The 23737-nt window shown below is 45.9% G+C and overlaps 1 protein-coding gene and 1 pseudogene across 2 annotated transcripts in view; one reads left to right on the top strand and one right to left on the bottom strand.

Annotated features, from left to right (window-relative positions):
- Positions 1 to 23737, bottom strand: part of CD164L2 (CD164 molecule like 2) — a 60291-nt gene that overhangs the window by 16423 nt on the left and 20131 nt on the right. Inside the window, exons 2-6 of one of the 2 annotated variants that reach the window (XM_060257996.1) lie at positions 15475 to 15582; positions 9779 to 9856; positions 8288 to 8377; positions 3112 to 3274; positions 405 to 720 (exon numbers count right to left, since the gene is read on the bottom strand). In XM_060257996.1, the coding sequence (XP_060113979.1) occupies positions 705 to 720; positions 3112 to 3274; positions 8288 to 8377; positions 9779 to 9856; positions 15475 to 15582 (455 nt within the window). In that variant the 3' untranslated portion in view covers positions 405 to 704. Of the gene's footprint in view, positions 1 to 404; positions 721 to 3111; positions 3275 to 8287; positions 8378 to 9778; positions 9857 to 15474; positions 15583 to 23737 lie in introns of those variants that run through there. The other variant, XM_060257995.1, reaches the window with a different exon arrangement.
- On the top strand, positions 10777 to 10872 carry LOC132586560 (U6 spliceosomal RNA; annotated as a pseudogene).

The following is a 23737-nucleotide window of genomic DNA, read 5'->3' as shown; positions in this document are numbered from 1 at the left end:
TTGTGCACAGGTGGATGCTTCCATGTGCCAGGTATTAACAAGGAGGCAGGCTCTTAGAGGGTACCGAAACTCGCTAAGTCTGGACAGCGAATTTCTACTCTCCAACTCTGCCTTCAGGAACATCCATCGTTTCAAGAAAAACAAGGCTGCCTATTAATGAGACTAACAGTGCCAGGCAAATGGCAATGGCTTTTAATGAAAATTAACGGTCTTGTAGAAAGACATTCCTCCACTAGGAAACAACCAGAGGGGATGAAACAAGGGTGACTGAAGTGGGATCTGCAGAGATAAGTCCAAAAATGTATTGAGCAGGAAAGCTTTTTGTTGGATTTCACTTCTCTAAGTTGTGTGTGTGTGTGTGTGGGAAATCTCAGTATTTCTCTTCCCCCAAAATCCCTGCATATAGATAACTAGGATGTTATGGAACTTAGTCTAGTATCTCTCTGCAACCCAATGTGTTATTTCTCTATGTGCAAGGAAGGTCTTTCTCCCCTGAGCAGAAACATCCAAATCTGTGCCGTTGCAGTGGAAAGGTGTATGAGCATAAGAAAAATACAACCACGTGTTGCCACTGAACTGGCTCCCTGCCAGACTGAAGGAACACCACCACTAGAGAGAAGAGGTAAGAAAAGGTGATACATTTTCCTTGTTCCAGACACAGCCTGTTATATTTCCCCCCCTTGCTTTTTCACACACAGCTACACCTACTGGTTCTCCTCTCTGGTGACAAGCAGCATGCAAAGGAAATAAAAAAGGGGATGAGTGGGAATTGAGGACATCATTAGACACAATGTTAAGCATTAGAAGATCCCTTAAACAAACTCAAAGGCACATCTGTTTATGCTGGCACTGGGTGGGGGGAAAGAAGATACCCTGATGTCTAGGGGGGTAAATCACATGATACAAAGTTAATTGTGTGTCTCCCCCCACCCCCAGCTCTATCAACAGATGTGCTCTAGGAGATCTGTGCTGTTGGGTTGCATTGGAACGGTAGTGCATGGAAAAGGGGATTTAAGCCTCCTCCCTGACCATTTTCCTGTCCTGAAACAGCCCCATGGAGCTGCCCCATTAGAGAAATCTGTATGTACCAATGGGCTGCTTCAGATCCACCCAAGTTTCCTCCAGTGGGAAAACCAGGCCATTTCAGTTTGGAAAAACAGCACAGTGGGATCTAAAGTCCATTTCTGAACTGGGCCTGGGTATTACAGTTTTAGCACAGGCCTCCCAGGGACACGTGTGTTGATATAAGCAGACTTTATAGCATGGGATGATGAGGCCACTAAGGCCCACAGGGACACAGGAGCAGAAATGCGGGCAAATTAGTTCACATTTTGAGCCAGGGGCGTGTGAGAAAAGGTATGGGCAGAGTTACAGCAAAGAATCTTAGAGCAGAGTGCATGAGAACTGGAGACTGGAAACACCTCATAAACTGAAAAGAGAGCAAAAATCAGCCAAGGCTGTCCCCCTCTCTCTCCCCTTTCCCCAACACTAATGGGATGTGCTGCATCTGTGAAAACCCGTCTTCCTCTGGATCCTTAAAAAGACCCAACGCATTGTCCTGTTTGGAACATGGTCACCCCAGGGATAAGCCAGTCATAGCAACTGGGAGCAAAACGGGGATGCTTCTGGCCTGCTAGAAAAGAAACAGAAACAGTCTCTGCAGATGGGCACAGCAGACCGCTACTCTCCCTGTATTCCCAAAGCAGCCCGAAAGCATGCACACGCAATTATATCAGATGCACAGCAGTACAGCGTGTGAATGAAGCCACAATTTAGAAAGCACAGTTGCGTTCAATCCTGCCAGTTAAGCCCAGGACTGAGAAAGCCCTAACGCACAGCTTGTGGGATGGTTTTGCCCAGCTGCCTTTGGTGAAGAGCCCTTTGCTCAAGGAGGTTTTAAAAAGCTGGAAAGGAAAACCAGCAGGCTTCTAATTCTTCATCCCAGGCAATTCAAGAAAAAAAAACCCACCCACATAATCCCTGATTTGGCCACTTGTCAATTCCTCTCATCTGTTCCCCCAGATCACTCCCTCCCCAGATTCTTAGCTGCCCCACGGCTGGCTCTGAATTAACCGAAGCAAGGAACAACAGATCCATGGGAAGCAACGGACAGCCAAACTAGACATGCCCCAGAGACTGATTTAGGCCGCTTTGCAGTTTTAAAAAGGCTCAAGGCAACCACAGGCAGCCAGTTCAGATTTAAAAAAAAAATCCAGCATGATGTTCTGGCAAACTCAAAACCTTCCATGAGGTTTTATGGCAGTTTGGTTGGCCTCTGTCTTTTATATTATGTAAATTTAATGGTAAATTTTAAATGGTATAGAAATGTATAATTGTTTTATTGTTTAACATGGCTTTTGCCACACTCTGTAAGCCGCCCTGAGCCTGCCTCGGCGAGGAGGGCGGGGTATAAATAAAATTTTATTATTATCATTATTATTATTATTATTATTATTAATTATTATTATTATTATTATCTGTCACTTGGACTTTGTTTTGGATTGACACAGTAATCTATGACCATTGAACTAGATACAAACAAAGGACCCCAGAAAAGCTGATCATTAAAAATAAGGTTTAAAAATATGTTTTAAAAACCCTCAAGCATCAAAGCCTTGATATTTTTGAGGTTCCAGAGACAGCCTTGACTTGTTGCAAGGGTGGGGTGGAGGAGGAAAAGCAGGGCTGCCCCTGGTGAAAGAGGAGAAAAGCAAAAGAAAGCAAAAATAGTTGCAGAACAGTTTGAGGAAGGAAGGAACGCAGCTTGTCCACAAGACAGCAAATACCTGCCGAGAGGAAATGAGTCCTAAAAAGGTCATCAGGAGGAGACAGCAGGCACAAACTGCACCGAGCTTTGTGGCACCCGGTGGCAATCAGAACTGCCAGTTCTTAAGCACAGCTGGTTGTACGCATGTGCCATACAAAGAACTGCACAAAAGGATAAGAATTGTGTGCGCAGGCATGTTTGCCAAGAAATGCCTCCCACCCCTGTGTTTTGGGCAAAAGGGCTTGATCCGCTTTGCTCTCCCCCCCAAAAAGCGTGCAAAAGTACATCCTGAGCAGTTCCTCTCTGCCAGCCTCCCCTCCCAGTCGGTCAGGCAGGGAACTTACAGTGTCTGATAGGTGCTGTCCTTTGAGCGGAGGAACTTGATGACAAAGAAGATGACAGTTTGGATGCTGAGTACCAGGACAATCCCGCCAATGAAGCTTGCAGAGTCAAAGCCCGCAGGGTGAAACTCCGGGGAACCGGTTAGTGGAGGGCTGGCCATTGTACCTTGAGGGAACAGAAGCCAGGGGTTACTGGTGAGGTCTCACCCTCTTTCTTCCTGTCTCTTGGCCATAATTTTCTCCTCCTCTTCCATTTTATCCTCACAACAAGCCTCTGAGGTAGGTTAGACTAAAGATGAATGAGCAGAGATGGACTGAGAGGCCAAGATGAACCTGAAAAGTGGTCGTTCCCCCTCTGATAGCCATGCCCCCCTCTGATAGCCATGCCCCCCTCACCTGAGAAGAAGATGCTGTATTTATATCCCGCCCTCCACTCCAAAGAGTCTCAGAGGGGCTCACAATCTCCTTTCCCTTCCTCCCCCACAACAGACACCCTGTGAGGTAGATGAAGATATTGGATTTATATCCCGCCCTCCACTCTGAAGAGTCTCAGAGCGGCTCACAATCTCCTTTCCCTTCCTCCCCCACAACAGACACCCTGTGAGGTAGATGAAGATATTGGATTTATATCCCGCCCTCCACTCCGAAGAGTCTCAGAGTGGCTCACAATCTCCTTTCCCTTCCTCCCCCACAACAGACACCCTGTGAGGTGGGTGGGGCTGGAGAGGGCTCTCACAGCAGCTGCCCTTTCAAGGACAACCTCTGCCAGAGCTATGGCTGACCCAAGGCCATTCCAGCAGGTGCAAGTGGAGGAGTGGGGAATCAAACCCGGTTCTCCCAGATAAGAGTCCACACACTTCACCACTACACCAAACTGGCCCTCCAGCCAGAGAGAAAGGAGGTGCCACCACTTTCCTCCGTATCAGTTGTACCTCATGAAAGCTAGCAGGTTAAAAACAGGCATTGCCGTGCCTCTCCTCTCCAAACGTGCTACTTCTCAACCGGCATAGGGTGAAGCCAGTCACTGCTGTGCCTATCCTCCACTTCACCAGCTGCACCATGCCTGGGCTGGCATAGGAGGGACCTGGGCATTGTTGTGGCACCTCCATACTGCTCCTCACAGGTTGAAGCCATGCATGATTCAGTATAAGGCAGCTTCATATGTTCACCACTGTGCCCATGCTCCCGCTCACTAGCTGCGTTGTTCCTGTGCCAGGAGAAGGTCAAGTTGAAGCCCCCGTGCTCAGGCTGCTTCCTTGCTGGCCTCAGCACAGTGAGTGGGGCCAGCGAGAGCCGTATGGGTGTTGCTGCTGCAGGGTTGAAGCTGGATGCCACTGTGCCTGTGCTCCTCCTCATCAGAGGTGGGCATGGGCCGAGGATAGAGCACACCCCTCCAGGATAGTCCCCAGTGAAGAAGAAGAAGATGTTGGATTTATATCCCGCCCTCCACTCCGAAGAGTCTCAGAGCGGCTCACAATCTCCTTTCCCTTCCTCCCCCACAACAGACACCCTGTGAGGTGGGTGGGGCTGGAGAGGGCTCTCACAGCAGCTGCCCTTTCAAGGACAACCTCTGCCAGAGCTATGGCTGACCCAAGGCCATGCTAGCAGGTGCAAGTGGAGGAGTGGGGAATCAAACCCGGTTCTCCCAGATAAGAGTTCGCACACTTAACCACTACACCAAACTGGCTCTCCTGAAGTGAATGGGCATCCCATCCCTGAAAGAATGACTAGCCCAAGGTCACCTAGCCAGCTTCCACAGCAGCGCCTTCTGTATTTCGGATACAGTATTGAAATTACCGAATGGGAAAAGATTTGGAAAGAAAATTTGAAATTGACAAAATCTGCTTTATTTAAAGAAAATTTGTACAGATTGATTTATCGCTGGTATTATGCCCCAGATAAACTGTCCAGAGCATATCCAGAGGTTTCAAATAAATGTTGGAAGTGTAACAAAACGAAAGGTTCTCTATTCCACATATGGCGGCTCTGTGATAGGGCAAAGAAATATTGGATTCAGGTGTCCATACGGATTCAAAAGATATTAAAAAAAACAAATCCCCCATCTACCCGAACTTTTCTTATTAAATGTCTGTAAAATTGATGTGTCCAAATCGGAAAAAAAAGTTCTGCTCCATATACTAACTATTGCCAGAATTCTGTACGCCAGATATTGGAAGACCTATAATATTCCAAATAGGAATGAGTTTATAGTTAAATTAATGGAGACTGTAGAAATGGATCTCTTAACCACGAGGTTGAGAGATGGTAATATATGGAATGTAATGATACTTGGAAACCAGTGTACGAATGGGTGGAACATTTAAGATTTGAATAGATAGAATAAGATATAAGTGTTAGAAAGTTATCTATACGTTCCTTTGGTAATGTTGGTGGGTATGTTGAATTCTCAGAGTATGTATGTTTGGCTATGTTATATGTTGTATGTATAATATAATAAAACAACAAGAAAGAAAGAAAGAAAGAAAGAAAGAAAGAAAAAGAAAGAAAGAAAGAAAGAAAGAAAGAAAGAAAGAAAGAAAGAAAGAAAGAAAGAAAGAAAGAAAGAAAGAAAGAAAGAAAGAAAGAAAGAAAGAAGTGCCTTTCAGATCTTAGCATGGCACTCCAACCAGTATACCACATTGGCTCTACCTAAAGCTATCTGGAAAGAAAGATCCATGCTTTCAGACAGCGGAAGGGATGGGGGCGTGCATTTCTAAGGTGGAAAGCACTGACACAGAATTTCCTGACCAAACCTATGCTTCACTTTACTTCACTTTCTTCTCCTCCCCCCTGCACTCACCAAATCTATACAGCATAATGAAGGGACCTGCAACCAGATGCTACTCATGTTCATTCCAAAGTCAGCCCTACCATGTTCAGTGGAGATTACTCACAGGTGAATGTGCACAGGATATTTAGTTTCTGGAATTTAACCCAGCCAGTGTTCTACATTTCCAGCTAGCCCTTCAGGTCAGAGGAGTAGCCCACACAGTGGTTAAAAAGAAAAAGGGGTTTGTGATCAAAAAGGTACAAAACGTGTGTGTGAGATGAACAGAAAAAGAGCTGAAGCAATTAAATCCAGGCAGGAGAACGGGCATGGAAGGAAACAAACAAAACCTTCACTTGCAGAGATAAACGAGCCCACAAGTGCCCATCGGGAGCCTGTGCCAGATCAATAATTCACAAGGCTTTGGGATAGAGTTACTCACTTTAATTAGCCCAAAGCTCTTTGGTTCCTGGCTCCTTTTCGGCAGGAAGATTCATTCTCCCCATGAGCACACAATCCATCTCCTTTGCCTGGCTTCTTTATTAACTGGCACTTTCCCTTCTATCTTCAGGCCTGGCTGGTTAAGCTTTGCTATCTGAACACCCACTGGGTACAGCAAGAGAGTTCCTTGCATTTCTTTTCAGCAACAAATGGCTAAGAAGACTCAGCATTTCAGAGAGAGAGAGAGAGAGAGAGAGAGAGAGAGATTGTGTGTGTTAAGGAGGAGAAAAGCAGGAGAAATCCTTGTTCATTTTAATTCCTGCTACACGCCTTCTCTGCGGATGACACTCTCTTGTACAGGTTTAGGTGAGATCTGAGACAGCGACCTCCAAGGGATCTGAGGCCACGGACCTCTTGGTGCAGGCTCGTGCCGAGGGTTCACAGGGCCCAAGTGCAACTTGTATTGTAGCTGGGATTCTTGGCCCCAATGTCCAGCTACAAATACAAGTTGATGGGGTGTGAACTGGCAGAGACTGACCAAGAGGTCGTGGTAGATCTTGGGGTCGTGGTAGATCTCACTAAAAATGTCAAGAGAGTGTGCGTTTGCAATAAAAAAGGCCAACGCCATGCTGGGAATTATTAGGAAGGGAATTGAAAACAAATCAGCCAGTATCATAATGCCCCTGTATAAATCAATGGTGCAGTCTCATTTGGAGTACTGTGTGCAGTTCTGGTTGCCGCACCTCAAAAAGGATATTATAGCATTGGAGAAAGTCCAGAAAAGGGCAACTAGAATGATTAAAGGGCTGGAGCACTTTCCCTATGAAGAAAGGTTGAAACGCTTGGGACTCTTTAGCTTGGAGAAACGTCGACTGCGGGGTGACATGATAGAGGTTTACAAGATAATGCATCGGATGGAGAAAGTAGAGAAAGAAGTACTTTTCTCCCTTTCTCACAATACAAGAACTTGTGGGCATTCGATGAAATTGCTGAGCAGACAGGTTAAAATGGATAAAAGGAAGTACTTCTTCACCCAAAGGGTGATTAACATGTGGAATTCACTGCCACAGGAGGTGGTGGCGGCCACAAGTATAGCCACCTTCAAGAGGGGTTTAGATAAAAATATGGAGCAGAGGTCCATCAGTGGCTATTAGCCACAGTGTGTGTGTATATATAAAAATTTTTGCCACTGTGTGACACAGAGTGTTGGACTGGATGGGCCGTTGGCCTGATCCAACATGACTTCTCTTATGTTCTTATGCTGCAAGAAGATCACCAGGCAACCTTGGACCAGTCAGCTTAACCTACTCTCACAGGGTAGATGTGAGGATAAACGGGGCTGGGGGAATGAAGTTGTATACTCCTTTGGCACCTTATGGGGGAAGGGGAATAGGGTATAAAATACCTAAATAAAAAGACAGAGTTTATGCATAAACAACTGGAAGATTAGGGTTCAATGCATGAACCCCACATTCTTTATCATGACATGTGCACATGATTTTTGGTCAGAGGCCTTCTTCAGATCATTTCAAAACCCCTTACTGGCGCAGGGCTGATTTGGAGCTAGCAGAATCAACAGCACAGATCCCTCACCTCTGCATATAAACAGGGTACAGTCACTGCGCATGAGTAAACAGGGTAAAGTCGAGTGTTTCAGGGATCGGCAAGAATCTTAGCCATCATGTGCATTCCCCCCTCCCACCCCACTCTGCTTTAGAAGCAAGCAAGATGTGCTCTGTGGTGACTGACGGAACAAGAACACAAAACAGAGAGGGAAAACAGAAATGTTTCAGTAAATGCTTGAACAGGACTGCAGAAAAGGGTCCCATCCTGGACTATTGTGGGGAGAGGGAGAGGTTAAAAGGCAAAAATGTATTCTCTTTCTCTGTTGCCCCTTGTATGTCCATATAAGCTGTTAACTGCCTTCTGTTCCACATACTCCCATGCATCAGCCGTACAAGTACCTCTTACCAGGGGTGAGGATCTCTGGCTTCTTTGTTGATGGCTTTGGGGGCTCTTTAGTTGTTGGGTGTGGCGGCTCCTTGGTGGTCATTTTTGGTGCTAGAATGAAGAAGTTCAAAATCAGGAAACTATCCTTGGAATTGTCGATACCCCAAAAGTCAAATCTGCCACCTGAATGCACTGGGATACTCAAGTCTATGCTTAGGCACTGGAGGCCCTCTGCTTGAGAAACCCTGCTAAGGCCTCCGTTGTTACTGCACCAGACATTATCTCATTGTTCCTACTGCAGGTTGAGAGAGACTTGGACTTAATTTACTTCTTATGATTCTGCTCTGGGGTTTTACTCATGCATTGATGGACAATTCATATCCCAGATATTAACAAGGAAAACAATTGCACGATCCAAAGTACCTGCATTCGGGTGGCTAGTGGGTGGCATCACAATATGGCCACCATGAGGGCCGGCCCCATCATAATATAAGCCAAGTGCCAGATCCATCCCAGGCAGACACATCATAGCAGTGGACCCTTAAACCACATACAGAATGCCTGACATTTCTGAATACAGGAACCCTTTCCTCCAGCTGCACAGGGAGCAAACCGTCTGTCGGAAACGGAAAATGAACAGTGCCACTTGGCCAAAGCAAATTATGCTTGGCTGCACCCACACTATGATGGCAACCAGGTAGGGTTGCCAATCCCCAGGTGGGGGCAGGGGATCCCCCGGTTTGGAGGCCCTCCCCCCGCTTCAGGGTCGTCAGAAAGCGGGGGGAGGGGAGGGAAATATCTGCTGGGAACTCTATTATTCCCTATGGAGATTTATTCCCATAGAAAATCACAGAGAATTGATCTGCGGGTATCTGGGGCTCTGGGGGGGGGGCTGTTTTTTGGTGTAGAGGCACCAAATTTTCAGTATAGCATCTAGTGCCTCTCCCCAAAATACCCCCCAAGTTTCAAAAGGATTGGACCAGGGGGTCCAATTCTATGAGCCTTCATTATTTCCTATGGGAGGAAGGAATTGAAAAGGTGTGCCGGTGCGAATCCTCACTCTGACATGGAGGCTGGGTGGATGACCTCGGGCCAGTCACACGCACTCAGTGTAACCTACCACAAAGGTTGTTGTGAAAAGGTGGGGTATATAAAGGAAGTAAACGGATTTTAAAAACCCAAGAAGATATAGCAGAGGCAGCATTCCTTTGATCGTTAAACGACAGGGACATTTCTATCAGGGCAATGAATGTGGTTCTCTTCCCCATTTAATCCTCACAGCTACTCTGTGAGGCAGGCTAGGGTTGAGAGTACAGCCACTGTGCATGAGTAAACAGGGTACAGTCACAGCCCAAGACTCCACGCCAAACTTCCATGACAGATGTGATGGAAATGAAAACCTTGGTCTCCTACATCATATTCCAACACTGTAACCTCTATACTACACAGGCTCTACACTGAATTGACTCATCTGCCAGCACAGACAAGAGCTTCCAAAGCAGCAACTGTTACCTTCACACATGGAAGTGATGTTGTAAAAGGAGCACTTTTCCTTGGCAGGCTCGCCCTTCCCTACGCAGCTCCCACTACCTAAAAGTGGAGAAGAGGAAGAAAATGTATTAATATGGGGGTGAGGGGAATCCCTGCTGAAAGCTTTTCAGGGGGTACACATCAACAGAAAGAAAAACAGCCACCGCAAATGATGATTTAAAAACAAGAACACAAAAGGTGGCTTGCTGAAGATTTCTACTACAGTTCCTTAGTGGAAGCCTTTTGAGTGGCTTCCAATAAAGAAAAAAAAAATAAACATCCCACCCCCCCAACATTAAAAAGCCCTAAAACAATTGAATCCCATTCCTGCAGCCAAATTCAAACAGTTTAGCTTTCAATAAGAAAGTATAATACCAGAAACTAATACCATTAAGTAGTAAGTGGGGATCACTGGAGAAGGAATTATATAACTGAGTTGCCAATAAGGCAAAGAACCTGTCTTGTGTAGATGGTAGCTGCTTAACTTCTGAAAACAGGAACCGTTAGAACAGGCCTTTAGAGACAATCTTAATTCTGAGAGAATGCACCATAAATTAGAAGTCCCCAACCCCTCCAGCCCTAGTTCCTGTAAAAGAAAGCAACAGGGGATGTGGAAACCCCAGTCTGTGCATGTTTCAATGCACAGGAAGTAGGAAGTCGTCTTCTGTGCACACACTCTGATCTAACTGATGCCAGGAAGAAATGGTGGAAAGAGAGTTGCCAGGTCCTACCTTCTAATCAGCAGGGGTATTTGGGAGATGTTTCTGGAGGGGGCTTGATGATGTCACACATAAGTGACATCATCATGCTGGGGGTGTCATGCAGCAATGCTCTAGTTTGAGGGCAAAACTGTACGGTTAAATCTTCCTCAAACCATAGTGTTTTGCCCAAAAGTGAGAGTGTCGCCACGCAACATCTCCAACACGATGACATCACCTCTGGCATGATGTCGTCACGTTGGAGATGTCCCATGCAACATGGCTGTTTTGGCAGTGCGTATACTAAAATTGGAACGACCCAGAGAAGATTAGCATGGCATCTGCACAAGGATGACACACAAATTCATGCAGCTGTTTGGGGGTGAAGTTTCCCCCAGTGGCGGGAAGGAGCAACAGAAAATGGGGAATCCTTGCCTGGACCTTGCCTGCTAGGTGGAAGATCCCTGCTCCTTCTAGAGGCGAATCAGCGGCTTTCTGTAGGAGGCATTCGGTCAATGCAGAGGTATTTTAATGTGTTTTTTCACTGCCCAATGCAATACATCCTGCAAGATCAGTCAGTTTGCCCTGGAATTAGGCATTCTGCTTAATATCCAAAGGTGTACCATGAGGATAAGCTGCTCAGCATGTTCTAAGCACAGGGATTCCCCTGGAAGCAAAGCATGCTAAGTCCAAAACGTAAGAGAAGAGATAAGTGGGATATGAAAATCTAAAATAAAATAAAATAGTTCCTGCCCTTAGGGACATCCACTTCCGAAGGGCATTCCAAATTCTCAGCCATTTGCCTTTTTCGGCACATGCCTGGCTCCTACACCTGCTGCTGCTTGCGTAACTGCTGGCTGTGTTCTGACCACCGTCATTATTTTATTGTATGTGGTTAAAATGCACATAAACATACCATGATGTCACAGCAGTCCAACCAATCTTAAGGCCAGGGATACCGGCAAACCAGGCATGCAGTAGATCTTGCCAGTTCTCATGGGCTTAGATAACGGAATATTGTATAGCGAAGGCCTAGCCTTAATTCTCCAAGCACAATCTCCAACCCCACTGCAGCATAGCCAGAGCCAGGTACACACAACAACCTCACCCATTCACTGGATGGGCAGAAGGGAGAGCAGGAGATGGCCCAACTCCTTCCCTCATCTGCCAGGGCAGCTGCATGGAGGAAGTGGCCATGCAAATTCTCCCTTCCAACGATCAGTGGTGTTCCAAACGAGTGAAGCTGAGCAGGGGAGGGAGAATTCAGGCATCCATTTCCTCCTTGTGGTGGTCACCCTGTAGATGCCCAGGTGATTGAGATGAGGCCGATATGCTCACACCTAGCCTCCCTTCCTTGCCCATTCGGTCAACATGTGGGGCTGTCGTGTGCTATACAATGTCCTTCATGAAGTACAAGGAAAATGCTTCTGCCCTTCCCAATTCATTTGTGAATTTCAAGATATGAGGACGGGGGGTTTTCTGTGTTACAGTCTGGCGGCCCCAAATTTAAAAAGTATAAATGCTGGAGGAGGCACTTTAAACAAAAAATACAGTTCCCATAGCAACAAACAGTGGGAAAGACACACTGCAGCAAAATGGAGGGGAGTTTTGTTTTGTTAAAATCATGGCAATTGGCAGCCATATGCCCCAGAATCAGGTCATTTCCTCCACAATAACCGTTTTCGCACACAGCTCACCTCGCAGTCACAATCCTGTTGCCTCCGCAGCTTCCAGTCGGATTTCCCACCATCTGCGACGGAGTTACAGGAAGCGCCGCGGCTTTTGCGTAGCAAACGTAAACCACTAAAACCCAGTTTACGTTTGCTACGCAAAAGCCGCGGCCCTTCCTGTAACTCCGACGCACATGGTGGGAAATCCGACAGACGCTGCGGAGGGAACAGGATTGCGACTGCGAGGTAAGCTGTGTGCGAAAACGGTAAATGTTTCATGGGGGAAAAGGACTTCACAGCAAATTCCAGCGGCTCTTTCTCTGCACACAGACAAAGCACGCCAGCCAGCAGCTGCTGGGAGGACACCACACAAGAGGAGTTTGTTTCTCCACCTGGAAAGAAGCTGCTCCTTCCCTGCTCTGAGCTTTCCCCTGGGACAGTAGTCATGGCAACAAACCAGGTGCAGATCAACAGTGAAGCAGAGCTCAAGATGCGCCTCAGCATCACGACCTGAAAAGCCTGCTTCCTACCCTTCTACCCTTGTTCCTATTTTGTTCCAGCCTGATGAAAAGTTCTAGTCAGCTCAAAACTGCACAGCGTTTTGCATCAACTCGGTTGGTCCTAACGAAAGATATTTGTTCTCGTTTTCAGATTCTATGTGGGCCAACATGTTGTACACCTTTTCTATCTTAGCCCAGGGATAACTCTACCTGGTGAGAGCGAGGAACGACTCCCAAGCATTAGCCAGCACACTGACTTAATGCACCAGTATGTTTTACTCATGCGCTTGAAATTGGTCACACAAAACACACAAAAAGTCTGTGGGACATCATAGGGGCAAAACTCCTTGAAGGTGGCTGTGGCCAACAGTGCACACGAGACACAGATCATGGCTCAGTGGTGGAAGGTCCCAGGTACAGCCCTCAGAGTCTCCTATTAAAGGAGGCTAGCAGAGCTAAGACCATCTCTGCTTGGATTTGGGAGACTGCAGCCTGCCAGAGCAGAGAGTATTGGCCTGACTCAGTATGTGAGATAGCTGGAGGGGAGTCCTCCCCCCACCCCCAAGTTTTAAAAGTGTGGGGTTCTCTCTCTCTAGAAATGGCAAAGAGCCAGTTCAATGGCCCATTACGTTACATCTGTACATACGTTAATAGGTCTGGTAGGACAACCAGCCGAGGAACTTGGTACTATGGAATTCCTGGAGGTGGTGGCAGTGAGTCATCCTAGAGGAAGGGAAAAGTAACCTTTTCCAGGAGTTGGCAACTCCAAGTTGGGGTGCGCAGAGCAGGGTCTCCAAGTCAAAGCAGGCCTGTTCCGCCACAGCTTAGAAATGTCAAAAAAAAAATTTCCAGCAATGTCTTTGGTGGCAGGCACTGGTTTGTTGGAGAATATCAGCTCCTTCTAAAAGTCAGTAGAAACCAACCGTGTGACAAATGCAGTCAGAAGCAGCTGATCTGACACAGAGACTGAAATACTACACCAGTTCAATGTAATCTTCATGTCACACGGCACACAGCTTCTGCCAGGGAAAAGAAGACAGCCTTTGCTATTTTCAAATCTAACAGGAGCTCAAAGTGCAGAAACTATTTGTTGTTCAAAGTAGCAATAAGTACTTCCCACCGAATTCCCAGGTCTGAAAGCGGCAAGCCTTCTCACACATCCAGGCTTGGCTACTGCAATGTGCTTTGCATTGGTTTGCCACTGGAGGCTGTTCATAGGCTATCACCAAGCTGTGATGCGGAAGGAAGTAAGAGAAAGAAGGAAGCAAATGACAGTGAGGTGCTCGTGGGCCTTCAAAGTCCTCTGAAGGCCTAATCCGGCCCTTGAGTCATATGTTTGACACCCCTGATCTAAAGTGTAGGAACAGCAGCGAAGCTCCCTGTCCCTAGAGTGAAATAATTCAAACTTGCAAAGTTGTCACAGATCATTCTCACATCAACTTGTACAAGTGAAGTGGGAGGCAGGATCTCTAAACAGCAATGCAGGTACAGAGTGCTAGACACACAAGTCCATTTAGCTGGAAATACTCTCCAAGTCACTTATGATAGGGGGAGTTAAATAACACAAAAGAAGGGGCAAATACCCAACCCAGAACAGGAACTGGATACCTAAAAGGTTGAGGTTACAAGCATACATAAAAAGGTCACACATTGTGCAGTACGCATTACATGCACTGCAGTACACTCTTAGTAGCACACTTCACAGTATTTATTGCATACAGTGTGTTATACTCTTAGTAGCAATGATTTGAACCAATAAACCATAGAATCAGACCAGACATTTCAGCCACAAATGGTGTGTATGAACACCATCAGGCAATATTCTTCCTTCCTTTTTTTTAAATTACCATTAGTATGCTTTTCACAGAAGTAATTCATAGTGTTTAAATTCTTTTTACAGTATGATTATACCATCTCTCATTCCCTGTGGTGTGGCTATAAAGATCAGGTGCCAGATATAATACTTCCCACAGAGAACTTCTGTGCTATAGTATATATTTTGGAATGTAAGTTTAATTTTGATCGTTAAATTTATTTCATTTGCGATTTATTTAATTTTGAAAAAGTATCAATATTGTAATTTGATTCATTATTGATTTTTAAGCCCCAGAGTACCTTACATTGCAAACTGCCACACAAATTCCTTAATAGAGTATGCTTGTGATATTAAATTGGGACTACTGAAGAAGACCTCTGTGGCCAAAACATGTCTCGTCTGATTTTATTGGTTCATTGGTTCCAATTAGTGCCATTAACAGTACACAGCATTGTATCTACTGTGCACAGCAAAGCGCACTATATTGTATGTAATGTATACTGCGCAGTGTGAGACCTCTATGGCCTAAAGTATACTTTATTTTTAATAAAAAAATTTAAATGCACTAAAATATTAAAGATATATTTTGTTTAATTTTTTAATGTATGCTAGTAACCTCAACCTTTTAGGCAGAGAGAGTTACCCAGTTTGTTTTTTGGTGCGCCACAGAAATGAGGGAAAGTGCCATTGTTGATGAGTGTTGTCTTGGGACATCTGTGGGGTTTCCCAACCTCCCAGGGACCATCCTGAAGGAACACGGAGGACTTGCGTGCTTTACATACCTTGCACTGCTTCTTCTCCAAGGATATTAATCCGACTCTTGACTCACAGACGTTTACACTGGAATAAATTTTGTTAGTCTCTGAAGATATCACAAGACTCCTTTCAACATTCTGCAAGGACCAAGAGACTGTGTTTGCAATGAGAAAAGGGAACCCAAGGAACTGATGAAAATGTGCTCATTTTGCGTGAACTGAAAGTCTCTCTTGCTCACCTTGCTTCTCTTTGGATTCTCTGCAGAACATCCACACACAGTCGGTGATGTTCAGGGATGCTTCTCCCTCAATGCATTTCTCACAGGACTCCAGATCTTTGCATTCTCCTGTGGAAGAGAGAGAGAGAATATCCAAGGCATCAAATGTAAATCCTGCATTCACATTTTCAGCGGAGAAGAGAAGAACCAAGAAGTTAATACGATAATGCTATTGACAATAAATGAAAACAATTATCGGGATTCACAGCTACTTTCCAAAGGCCACGTCACTCTTCATTTAGATGCAAAGGGCTTACATTTTTCTTACTTCAAACACACTGGATGACTTTGGGCCAGTCACACACAGTCTAACCTACCTCGCAGGATTGTTGTAAGGTTAAAATGGAGGAAAGAAGCACAATGTGAGCTACTTTTGGTCCCCTTTGGAGAGGAAGTAAATGTGTGTGTGTGTGCGTTAATGCTGTTAAGCTGCCTTCAACTTATGGTGACCCTATTTATTTATTTATTGGATTTCTATCCCCTCCTTCCCCTGCAGGACTCAGGGTGGGTTACAACATATAAAGGTAAAGGTTAAGGCAGTCCCCTGTGAAAGCACCAAGTCACTACTGACACATGGGGTGATGTCACATCATGACGTTTTCTTGGCAGACTTTTTACGCGGTGGTTCCCCAGTCATCTACACTTTCCCCCCAGCAAGCTGGGTATTCATTTTACGATCTCAGAAGTATGTAAGGCTGAGTCAACCTTGAGCCGGCTTCCTGAACCCAGCCTCCGCCAGGTTTGAACTCAGGTCATGAGCAGAGCTTAGGACCGCAGTACTGCAGCTTACCATTCCGCGTCATAGACCTCCTAACAACAGATAAAACATAACAATTACAACAGTTAAAATACAATTCCACAGCGTTAAACTTATACAACAATTTAGTACAACTCAGAAGATGTTCATCAGGCATATATAGTAAGTGCTCCCAGAATTACTACTGTATATGTGCCAAAGATGAACCAAATGCTGAGAAGTGGGCAGAACCACCACCGATAGCACAAAATAAGATGGTGCAAGCAGGGTGGAGCAAGGGAGGCCAATGGAACTGGACGCCCACCACCTCAACCAAAGGCCAAGTGGAACATCTCCATTTTACAGGCCCTGTAGAACTGTAGCAGATCCCACAGGGCTCCAATCTCACTTGGGAGAGCATTCCACAACATCAGAGACAAAGCCGAATAGGCTGTCACTGGTCAAGGCTAAGTGCGTGTCTTTTGGACCAGGGATTACCAGCAGATCTGATAAGTAGTGCAAAGCAACCCAAGGGACATAGTGGGAGAGATGGTTCTGCAAGAATGTTGGTCCCAGACTTCAGAGAGCTTTAAAGGTTAATACCATAACTTTGAATTTGATGTGGTACTCAAGTGGAAGCCACGCAGCTGGCGGAGCGCTGGTTGTATGTGAGCTCTTAAAGGTGTCTCAGTAAGGACACATGCTGCTGAATTCTGCAACAGCTGACGTTTTGGGGTCAATCAAAAAGGGCAGTCCTGCATAGAACGAGTTCCAGTAGTCTGGAGGTGGCTATTGCACAGATCGCTGTTACCAGCCCCCAGGTCCCAGTGGGAGATGCCTTGGTTTCAGGGCCTCAGGTCTACTTTGGACCAGCTGGCCAATGAGGGAAACGTCTCCCCTAAACAGGGGCATTGCCGCTTAACATCCCAAACCTAATGACGTCAACCAGAAGTATGACATCACTTCAGGGATGTAGTACCGGGGATGCTCTGTTTTTTGGGGGGTAAACTGTATAATTAAAGTCCAATTTAACCATAGACTTTGCTGAAAAAAACAGATCATCTACCCTGTAGAACTTCCCCAACATGATGACACCACTTCTGGGTAACATCACTGCACTGAGGACATCCCCACCTACCACTGGAATGCCTCCCAAATCCCCCAGCTGAACAGCCGAGGGAACCTGGCAATCCTAATTACTGTGGCTAAGCTATAGGGAGGGAGACAGGGAACCTGTTGGCTGACCAGCAGATGCTCTGTTTTTTGGGGGGTAAACTGTATAATTAAAGTCCAATTTAACCATAGACTTTGCTGAAAAAAACAGATCATCTACCCTGTAGAACTTCCCCAACATGATGACACCACTTCTGGGTAACATCACTGCACTGAGGACATCCCCACCTACCACTGGAATGCCTCCCAAATCCCCCAGCTGAACAGCCGAGGGAACCTGGCAATCCTAATTACTGTGGCTAAGCTATAGGGAGGGAGACAGGGAACCTGTTGGCTGACCAGCAGAATTAACAACCTCCAAAACATTCTTTCATTAACAACACGGCTCAGGCCTTGCAGACTGAGGACTACGGCTTCCTTTATTAAGTCAATCCATCTAAAAAAAGAAGAACTGCAGATTTATATCCCGCCCTTCTCTCTGAATCAGAGACTCAGAGTGGCTTACAATCTCCCATATCTTCTCCCCCCACAACAGACACCCTGTGAGGTGCATGGGGCTGACCATAAGGAAGGCCGAGTGCAGAAGAATAGATGCTTTTGAGATGTGGTGCTGGAGAAGGATCTTGAGAGTCCCTTGGACTGCAAGAAGATCCAATCAGTCAGTCCTAAGGGAAATCAACCCAGACTGTTCCCTGGAAAGTCAGATGCTGAAGCTGAAGCTCAAATACTTTGGCCACCAAATGAGAAGGGAGCACTCACTGGAGAAGAGCCTGATGCTGGGAAAGACAGAAGGCCAAAGAAGAAGGGGACGGCAAAAGATGAGATGGCTGGACAGCGTTACTGATGCAACAAACACGAATTTGAGCAGACTTCGGAGGATGGTGGAAGACAGGAGGGCCTGGCGTGACTTTGTCCGTGGGGTCGCAAAGAGTCAGACTCGACTATACAACTGAACAACAAGCTGCTTTGAATCAAGAAGAAAGGCAGAATATAAATATTTTAATAAAGAAAGAAACAGGCAATTCTGTTGAAATAGTACCACTTACAGTCTGAAGAATACTGGACTCGTGTGCCAAAAGAAGCTTAAAGAATGTCCCATGCATGCAGGATAAGCTCAAGCCAAACTCATTTCCTTCCTGTACCATGTTGAACTGCAAATGTTGGCACTGTCAGGAGTCCACACATGCTGCAGCCCAGATAAAGCTGTGGTGCTTATTCCAGCATTTACATGTTAATAAATGTTGGATTACATTTGCCCATTTTATGCTTAACATGGCAGCTGCCCAGGAGTTTGAGGCACCAGAAAACACATGCCCTTGTTTCATTCGTGCCAGCCTCTACCCCCCCCTCTTCCCAATCAATAAAACAAGGTGTTAAATTATTCCTGTTAAAAATCATTCCTTCTTCCTGTTTTAAGAACACACACCTGTATTGTTTGCTAGCCCATAGCCCCTCTCACCTCCAAAAGAGGCACAGGGTCGCAGGCTCAAGGTTGAGAAATTCCTGGAGATTTTGGGGTGGAGTCTGAGGAGGGCAGAATTTGGGAAGGGGCCTCAGCCAGATACAACGCCACAGACACCACCTTCCAAAGCAGCCATTTTCTCCAGGGGAACTGATCTCAGACAGATCTGGAGATCAGTTGTAATTCCAGGAGTTCTCCAGGTCGCACCTGGAGGCTGGCAACCCTTTAATGGAGGAAGTATCTGAACAAACAGCTTGTCCTTGCCTAAAAACTAGGATCCTGCATGATATTTTAATTCCAGTTTGAAAGTAAGGAGGAATCTGGAGCGTTTTTAAAGCACCCAGTTTGACCATGACAAACTCTCTCTCTCTCTCTCTCTCTCTCGGCTTGGCTTCGTGAACGAAGATTTAAAAAGGGTGCAATAGTCCACGTCTGCTGCAGGCTCGCTGGTGGCTGACAAGACCAATGCCGGACAGGCAGATCCGGCCACAGTGGCTGCAGGGAAAAGTCTGATTGAAAAAAGGCACAAAGATCAATGTTTACAAAGCGATTGTGATGACAACCCTCATCTACGGCTCCGAATCGTGGGTTTTATACCATCATCACCTGCGATTCCTCGAGCGCTTTCATCAACGCTGCCTTCGCACCATCCTCAACATCCACTGGAGTGACTTTGTGACCAACACCATGACAAACTATCTGTTTTAAAACTACCCACAGTGTTGGCATGGTAAGCAAGGGGAGGGGCCGTATGAGTTGAGGACTGAAGTTTGTTGATGTGCCAAATGAATAATAGTTTGTTGGATTGTTTGAATGCAATATTATAACACTGTGAACTCTTGTAGAATTTTCAAGAGCATTTCCTTAACTTCTTAAAAGAACTTAAATTTAGTTCAAGTCGCATATTCAGGCAACATTTTCTGTTCAAGTGTACCCAGGGGTTGTTTTGTGGAAAAATAGGTGATGGAGCTCATCCAGGGATTGTTATGCAGCTGCACCGACTATTCAATGGACAAGGTGGGGAAGAGGAAGGGAAACCGTCAGAAAGGTTCAGGAGCTGCGCTCCTGTGAGCTTCTGCTGAATTCAAGGCCTGAGTGTACCTCAGAAACTGATGTCTGCAGAAGTTGGGTATAGTGTCACAGTTCTGAAACTTTAGTCCATTCTTGCCTTCAAAACAATACAGTAAGACCATCGTCACCGGCACTTTAAAAGCAAGCTCAAGGAAAACAACGTTTTGATTATTTGTACATGGCCTTGGATCTCTGAGGGTAGCTGATTATATAGTGCTGTAATTAAAAAAGGTCTTGCCTAGGAATGGGCATGGAATGTGAAAATGGTGGTTCGATTCATTTCGTGGTTCATTGGGTTGCCCAATTTGGTGGTTCATTTTTGTTTTTTCCAATTTCCTGAACAATTTGTGGTTCATTCATTTATTGGGTTTGGGAAGGTGTAGAAAGGCCCCCGAGTGGGCTAGAGACACTAAATTTGCAGGAAACACTTATCCTCCCTGCTCTCTGAGTTTGGTGCAAATTGGATTTCGGGGGCCTGTACTACAGCCCTCCAAAGCAGGTGCCCCCAGTAAATTGCTCTTCTAGGAGTACGTCAAGCTGAGGGGAAAGAAAAGGAAGCCGCCCTGCAGCTTCTTGTTTCACCCCCAGGAAGTGCGGAGGGGAGTGAAACTAACTAGAAGTAGCAGGTTTGCTCTCCCCAGCCCCCTTGGCTTCTGTTCAGTTTCCTCTCCTCTCCCTAAACCTTGCCGTCTCTCGGCTACATCCCCAAGTCTCTAGGTATTTCCCAATACAGACATGGCAACTCTACTCCATTCCAACATCATTCACAACAACTTCAGCTAAGTTTTAAAACAAGAACTCTTTAGCTTGGAGAAACGTCGACTGCGGGGTGACATGATAGAGGTTTACAAGATAATGCATGGGATGGAGAAAGTAGAGAAAGAAGTACTTTTCTCCCTTTCTCACAATACAACAACTCGTGGGCATTCGATGAAATTGCTGAGCAGACAGGTTAAAACGGATAAAAGGAAGGACTTCTTCACCCAAAGGGTAATTAACATGTGGAATTCACTGCCACAGGAGGTGGTGGCGGCCACAAGCATAGCCACCTTCAAGAGAGGTTTAGATAAAAATATGGAGCAGAGGTCCATCAGTGGGTATTAGCCACAGTGTGTGTGTATGTATAAAAAATTTTTGCCACTGTGTGACACAGAGTGTTGGACTGGATGGGCCATTGGCCTGATCCAACAGGGCTCCTCTTATGTTCTTATGTAAGAAGTCTTCAGCCTCAGTGTGATGCGTGAGGGAAAGAAATCCAAGGATCTACTGGTCTGGTTTTCACAAATGCTACCGTTTGAAGAGTCAGTCTACGGGCCAACTCCCATTTAACAAAGTACATGAGCTGCCACAGGGCCTCTCGGCCATACTGGAATCATTTAACATCGCCATGGGGCCCCAAGTTCGACTGGGACTATGATAAAGGGTGGTGCTCCTGCTTTCTGCTTCATGCCTGCTCCTCACAATCCCTCTGTGGCACTTTTAAATGGAGTTCACACTGGGATCTCTTAATTACAATATGGCTGGGAATTAGGGTTGCCAAGTCCAATTCAAGAAATATCTGGGGACTTTGGGGGTGGAGCCAGGAGACATTGGGGTGGAGCCAAGATCAAGGCTGTGACAAGCATAGTTGAACTCCAAAGGGAGTTCCGGCCATCACATTTAAAGGGAGGGCACACCTTTTCAATGCCTTCCTTCCATAGGAAATAATGAAGGCTACAGGCACCTTCTTTTGGGGCTCACAGAATTGGACCTCCTGGTCCAATCGTTTTGAAACTTAGAGGGGAGAGGCACTAGATGAAGTACTGAAAATTTGGTGCCTCTACCTCAAAAAACAGCCCCCTCAGAGCCCCAGATACCCGCGGATCAATTCTCCTTTATTTTCTTTGGGAATAAATCTCCCTAGGGAATAATAGAGTTCCCAGCAGACATTTCCCTCCCCTCCCCCCGCTTTCTGATGACCCTGAAGCGGGGGGAGGGCCTCCAAACCGGGGGACCCCCTGCCCCCACCTGGGGATTGGCAACCCTACTGGGAATTAGTGTTGCCAGGCCGACCTGGCATCCTGGTGGGAGAATTCAGGATAAGCAGTTCATTAAACCATACAATTTTGGGGGAATCCTAAAGTGTAGCGCTGACATCATTTCTGGTTTTGCACTGGAAGCGATATCAAGTGTTGGGCCAATGCCAAATCACTTATTTCCCTCACCCCCCCCCCATGCCCTGTTAAGCAGCGGCAGGGAACCGCGGGGTACAGAGCAGTGAGCCTACGGTGAACTCACATACCTAACAACATGGACTTCAGCCTTCAATGGTGCAAGTCAGTTTTTGATTGACTCCACTGCCCCAGGCACGTTTGTGCAGAAGAGAGAAGCAGCACCTGGGGGAACTTGAGGCCTAGCGTAAACCTGCCTGCAGCAGCTTTTATCAGCTGGTTCACGTCAAATTCAAGGCGGTTCCCAAATCACAAAGAATTTACAAACCAAACAACACATCTTAGTATTCCAGCCTCACTGGTGTAAACTGCCCTTCCAGCAGGCTCATTCAAACTTACTCATGGCAGGGGGGGCGGGGGAAGGCATAGAATGAGTGCATTGGGCTTCCTGGCGTTCCCGCCACACATCCAGGTATGCATTAATGCTCAATCCTATAGCCATGGAACTTTCTGCATGACAGTCCCTCCCATCTATTTGCTGACTCTCCATATATTTTTTTTAAAAAAATGTGTCACTGCTTATTAATAGCAAATCCTCAGCTTTGTTGCATTAAATCTGCTGAGAGAATTCTTTCACTCCCCCGCTAGAGATTATGCTTTTAACTAAAAATCACAGAACACCAGTAAAGTGGGATTTCGGACGCAGCCTCACCGGAGCCTCTCCCTCCCAGTAAAATCCCAAGCTCTTGGGGTGCCATTGGCCACTATAATTACCATACAGAAATGGATTCATTCATTTATTTATTTTAGGAAATATGCATGCCACTTCTCCAGGCTTTCTCAAGAAAACAGTACAAATCTTTAAAAAATTAAAACAGTACAAACCTTTAAAAAATTAAAACAGTACAAACCTTTTAAAAAATTATGTCAATAAAATCAAATAAAAAAAATAAGTAAAAACATGACCAGTAAAAACAGCTGGCTAGGATCTGATTCAACTAAGGATCCAAACTCATTTGGAGCAGAGGATTCAAGTTCCTTTAGTGAACCCAAAGCTGAAACTTTGAAGGTTTATGAAAACAGAGTACGTGATATGCTATCTGGATGAAGTGTCTTTAAGACTCTGAGAGGAACAGGGGTCTAACGAGCCCCCTCTTCTGGTTATCACCTTTAAAGCCCTATATGGCCGAGGCCCTGCCTACCTTAGGGACCGCCTCTCCCCACACGTTCCCCAGAGAGCACTAAGATCAAGTTCTCAAAGCCTTCTAAGGATCCCTGGACCAAAAGAGGCCAAACTAAGAGTAACAAGAGAGCAGGCCTTTTCTGTAATGGCCCCCCACTGGTGGAACCAATTGCCGGAGGAAGTGCGAGCCCTGCGGGACTTTAATCAATTCCGCAGGGCTTGCAAAACCACTCTCTTTCTGCAAGCATATGAGGAACCCTGAAAGCGATATCGCGCCATCAAAATACGTCAACTGAATATAGCACCTTAACTTAATTTTAGCTGTAATTTAATGTAACTGTTTTAACTGTATGTATTAATTGTATTTTAAAATTGTTTTATAAATCATGGTATACCATGTCATGTTAGCCGCCCTGAGCCTGCTCCGGCGGGAAGGGCGGGATATAAAT

This window comes from Heteronotia binoei, chromosome 17 (genome assembly GCF_032191835.1).
Source record: "Heteronotia binoei isolate CCM8104 ecotype False Entrance Well chromosome 17, APGP_CSIRO_Hbin_v1, whole genome shotgun sequence".
Lineage (NCBI taxonomy): Eukaryota > Metazoa > Chordata > Lepidosauria > Squamata > Gekkonidae > Heteronotia > Heteronotia binoei.
This window is presented reverse-complemented; position numbering and strand designations above follow the sequence as displayed.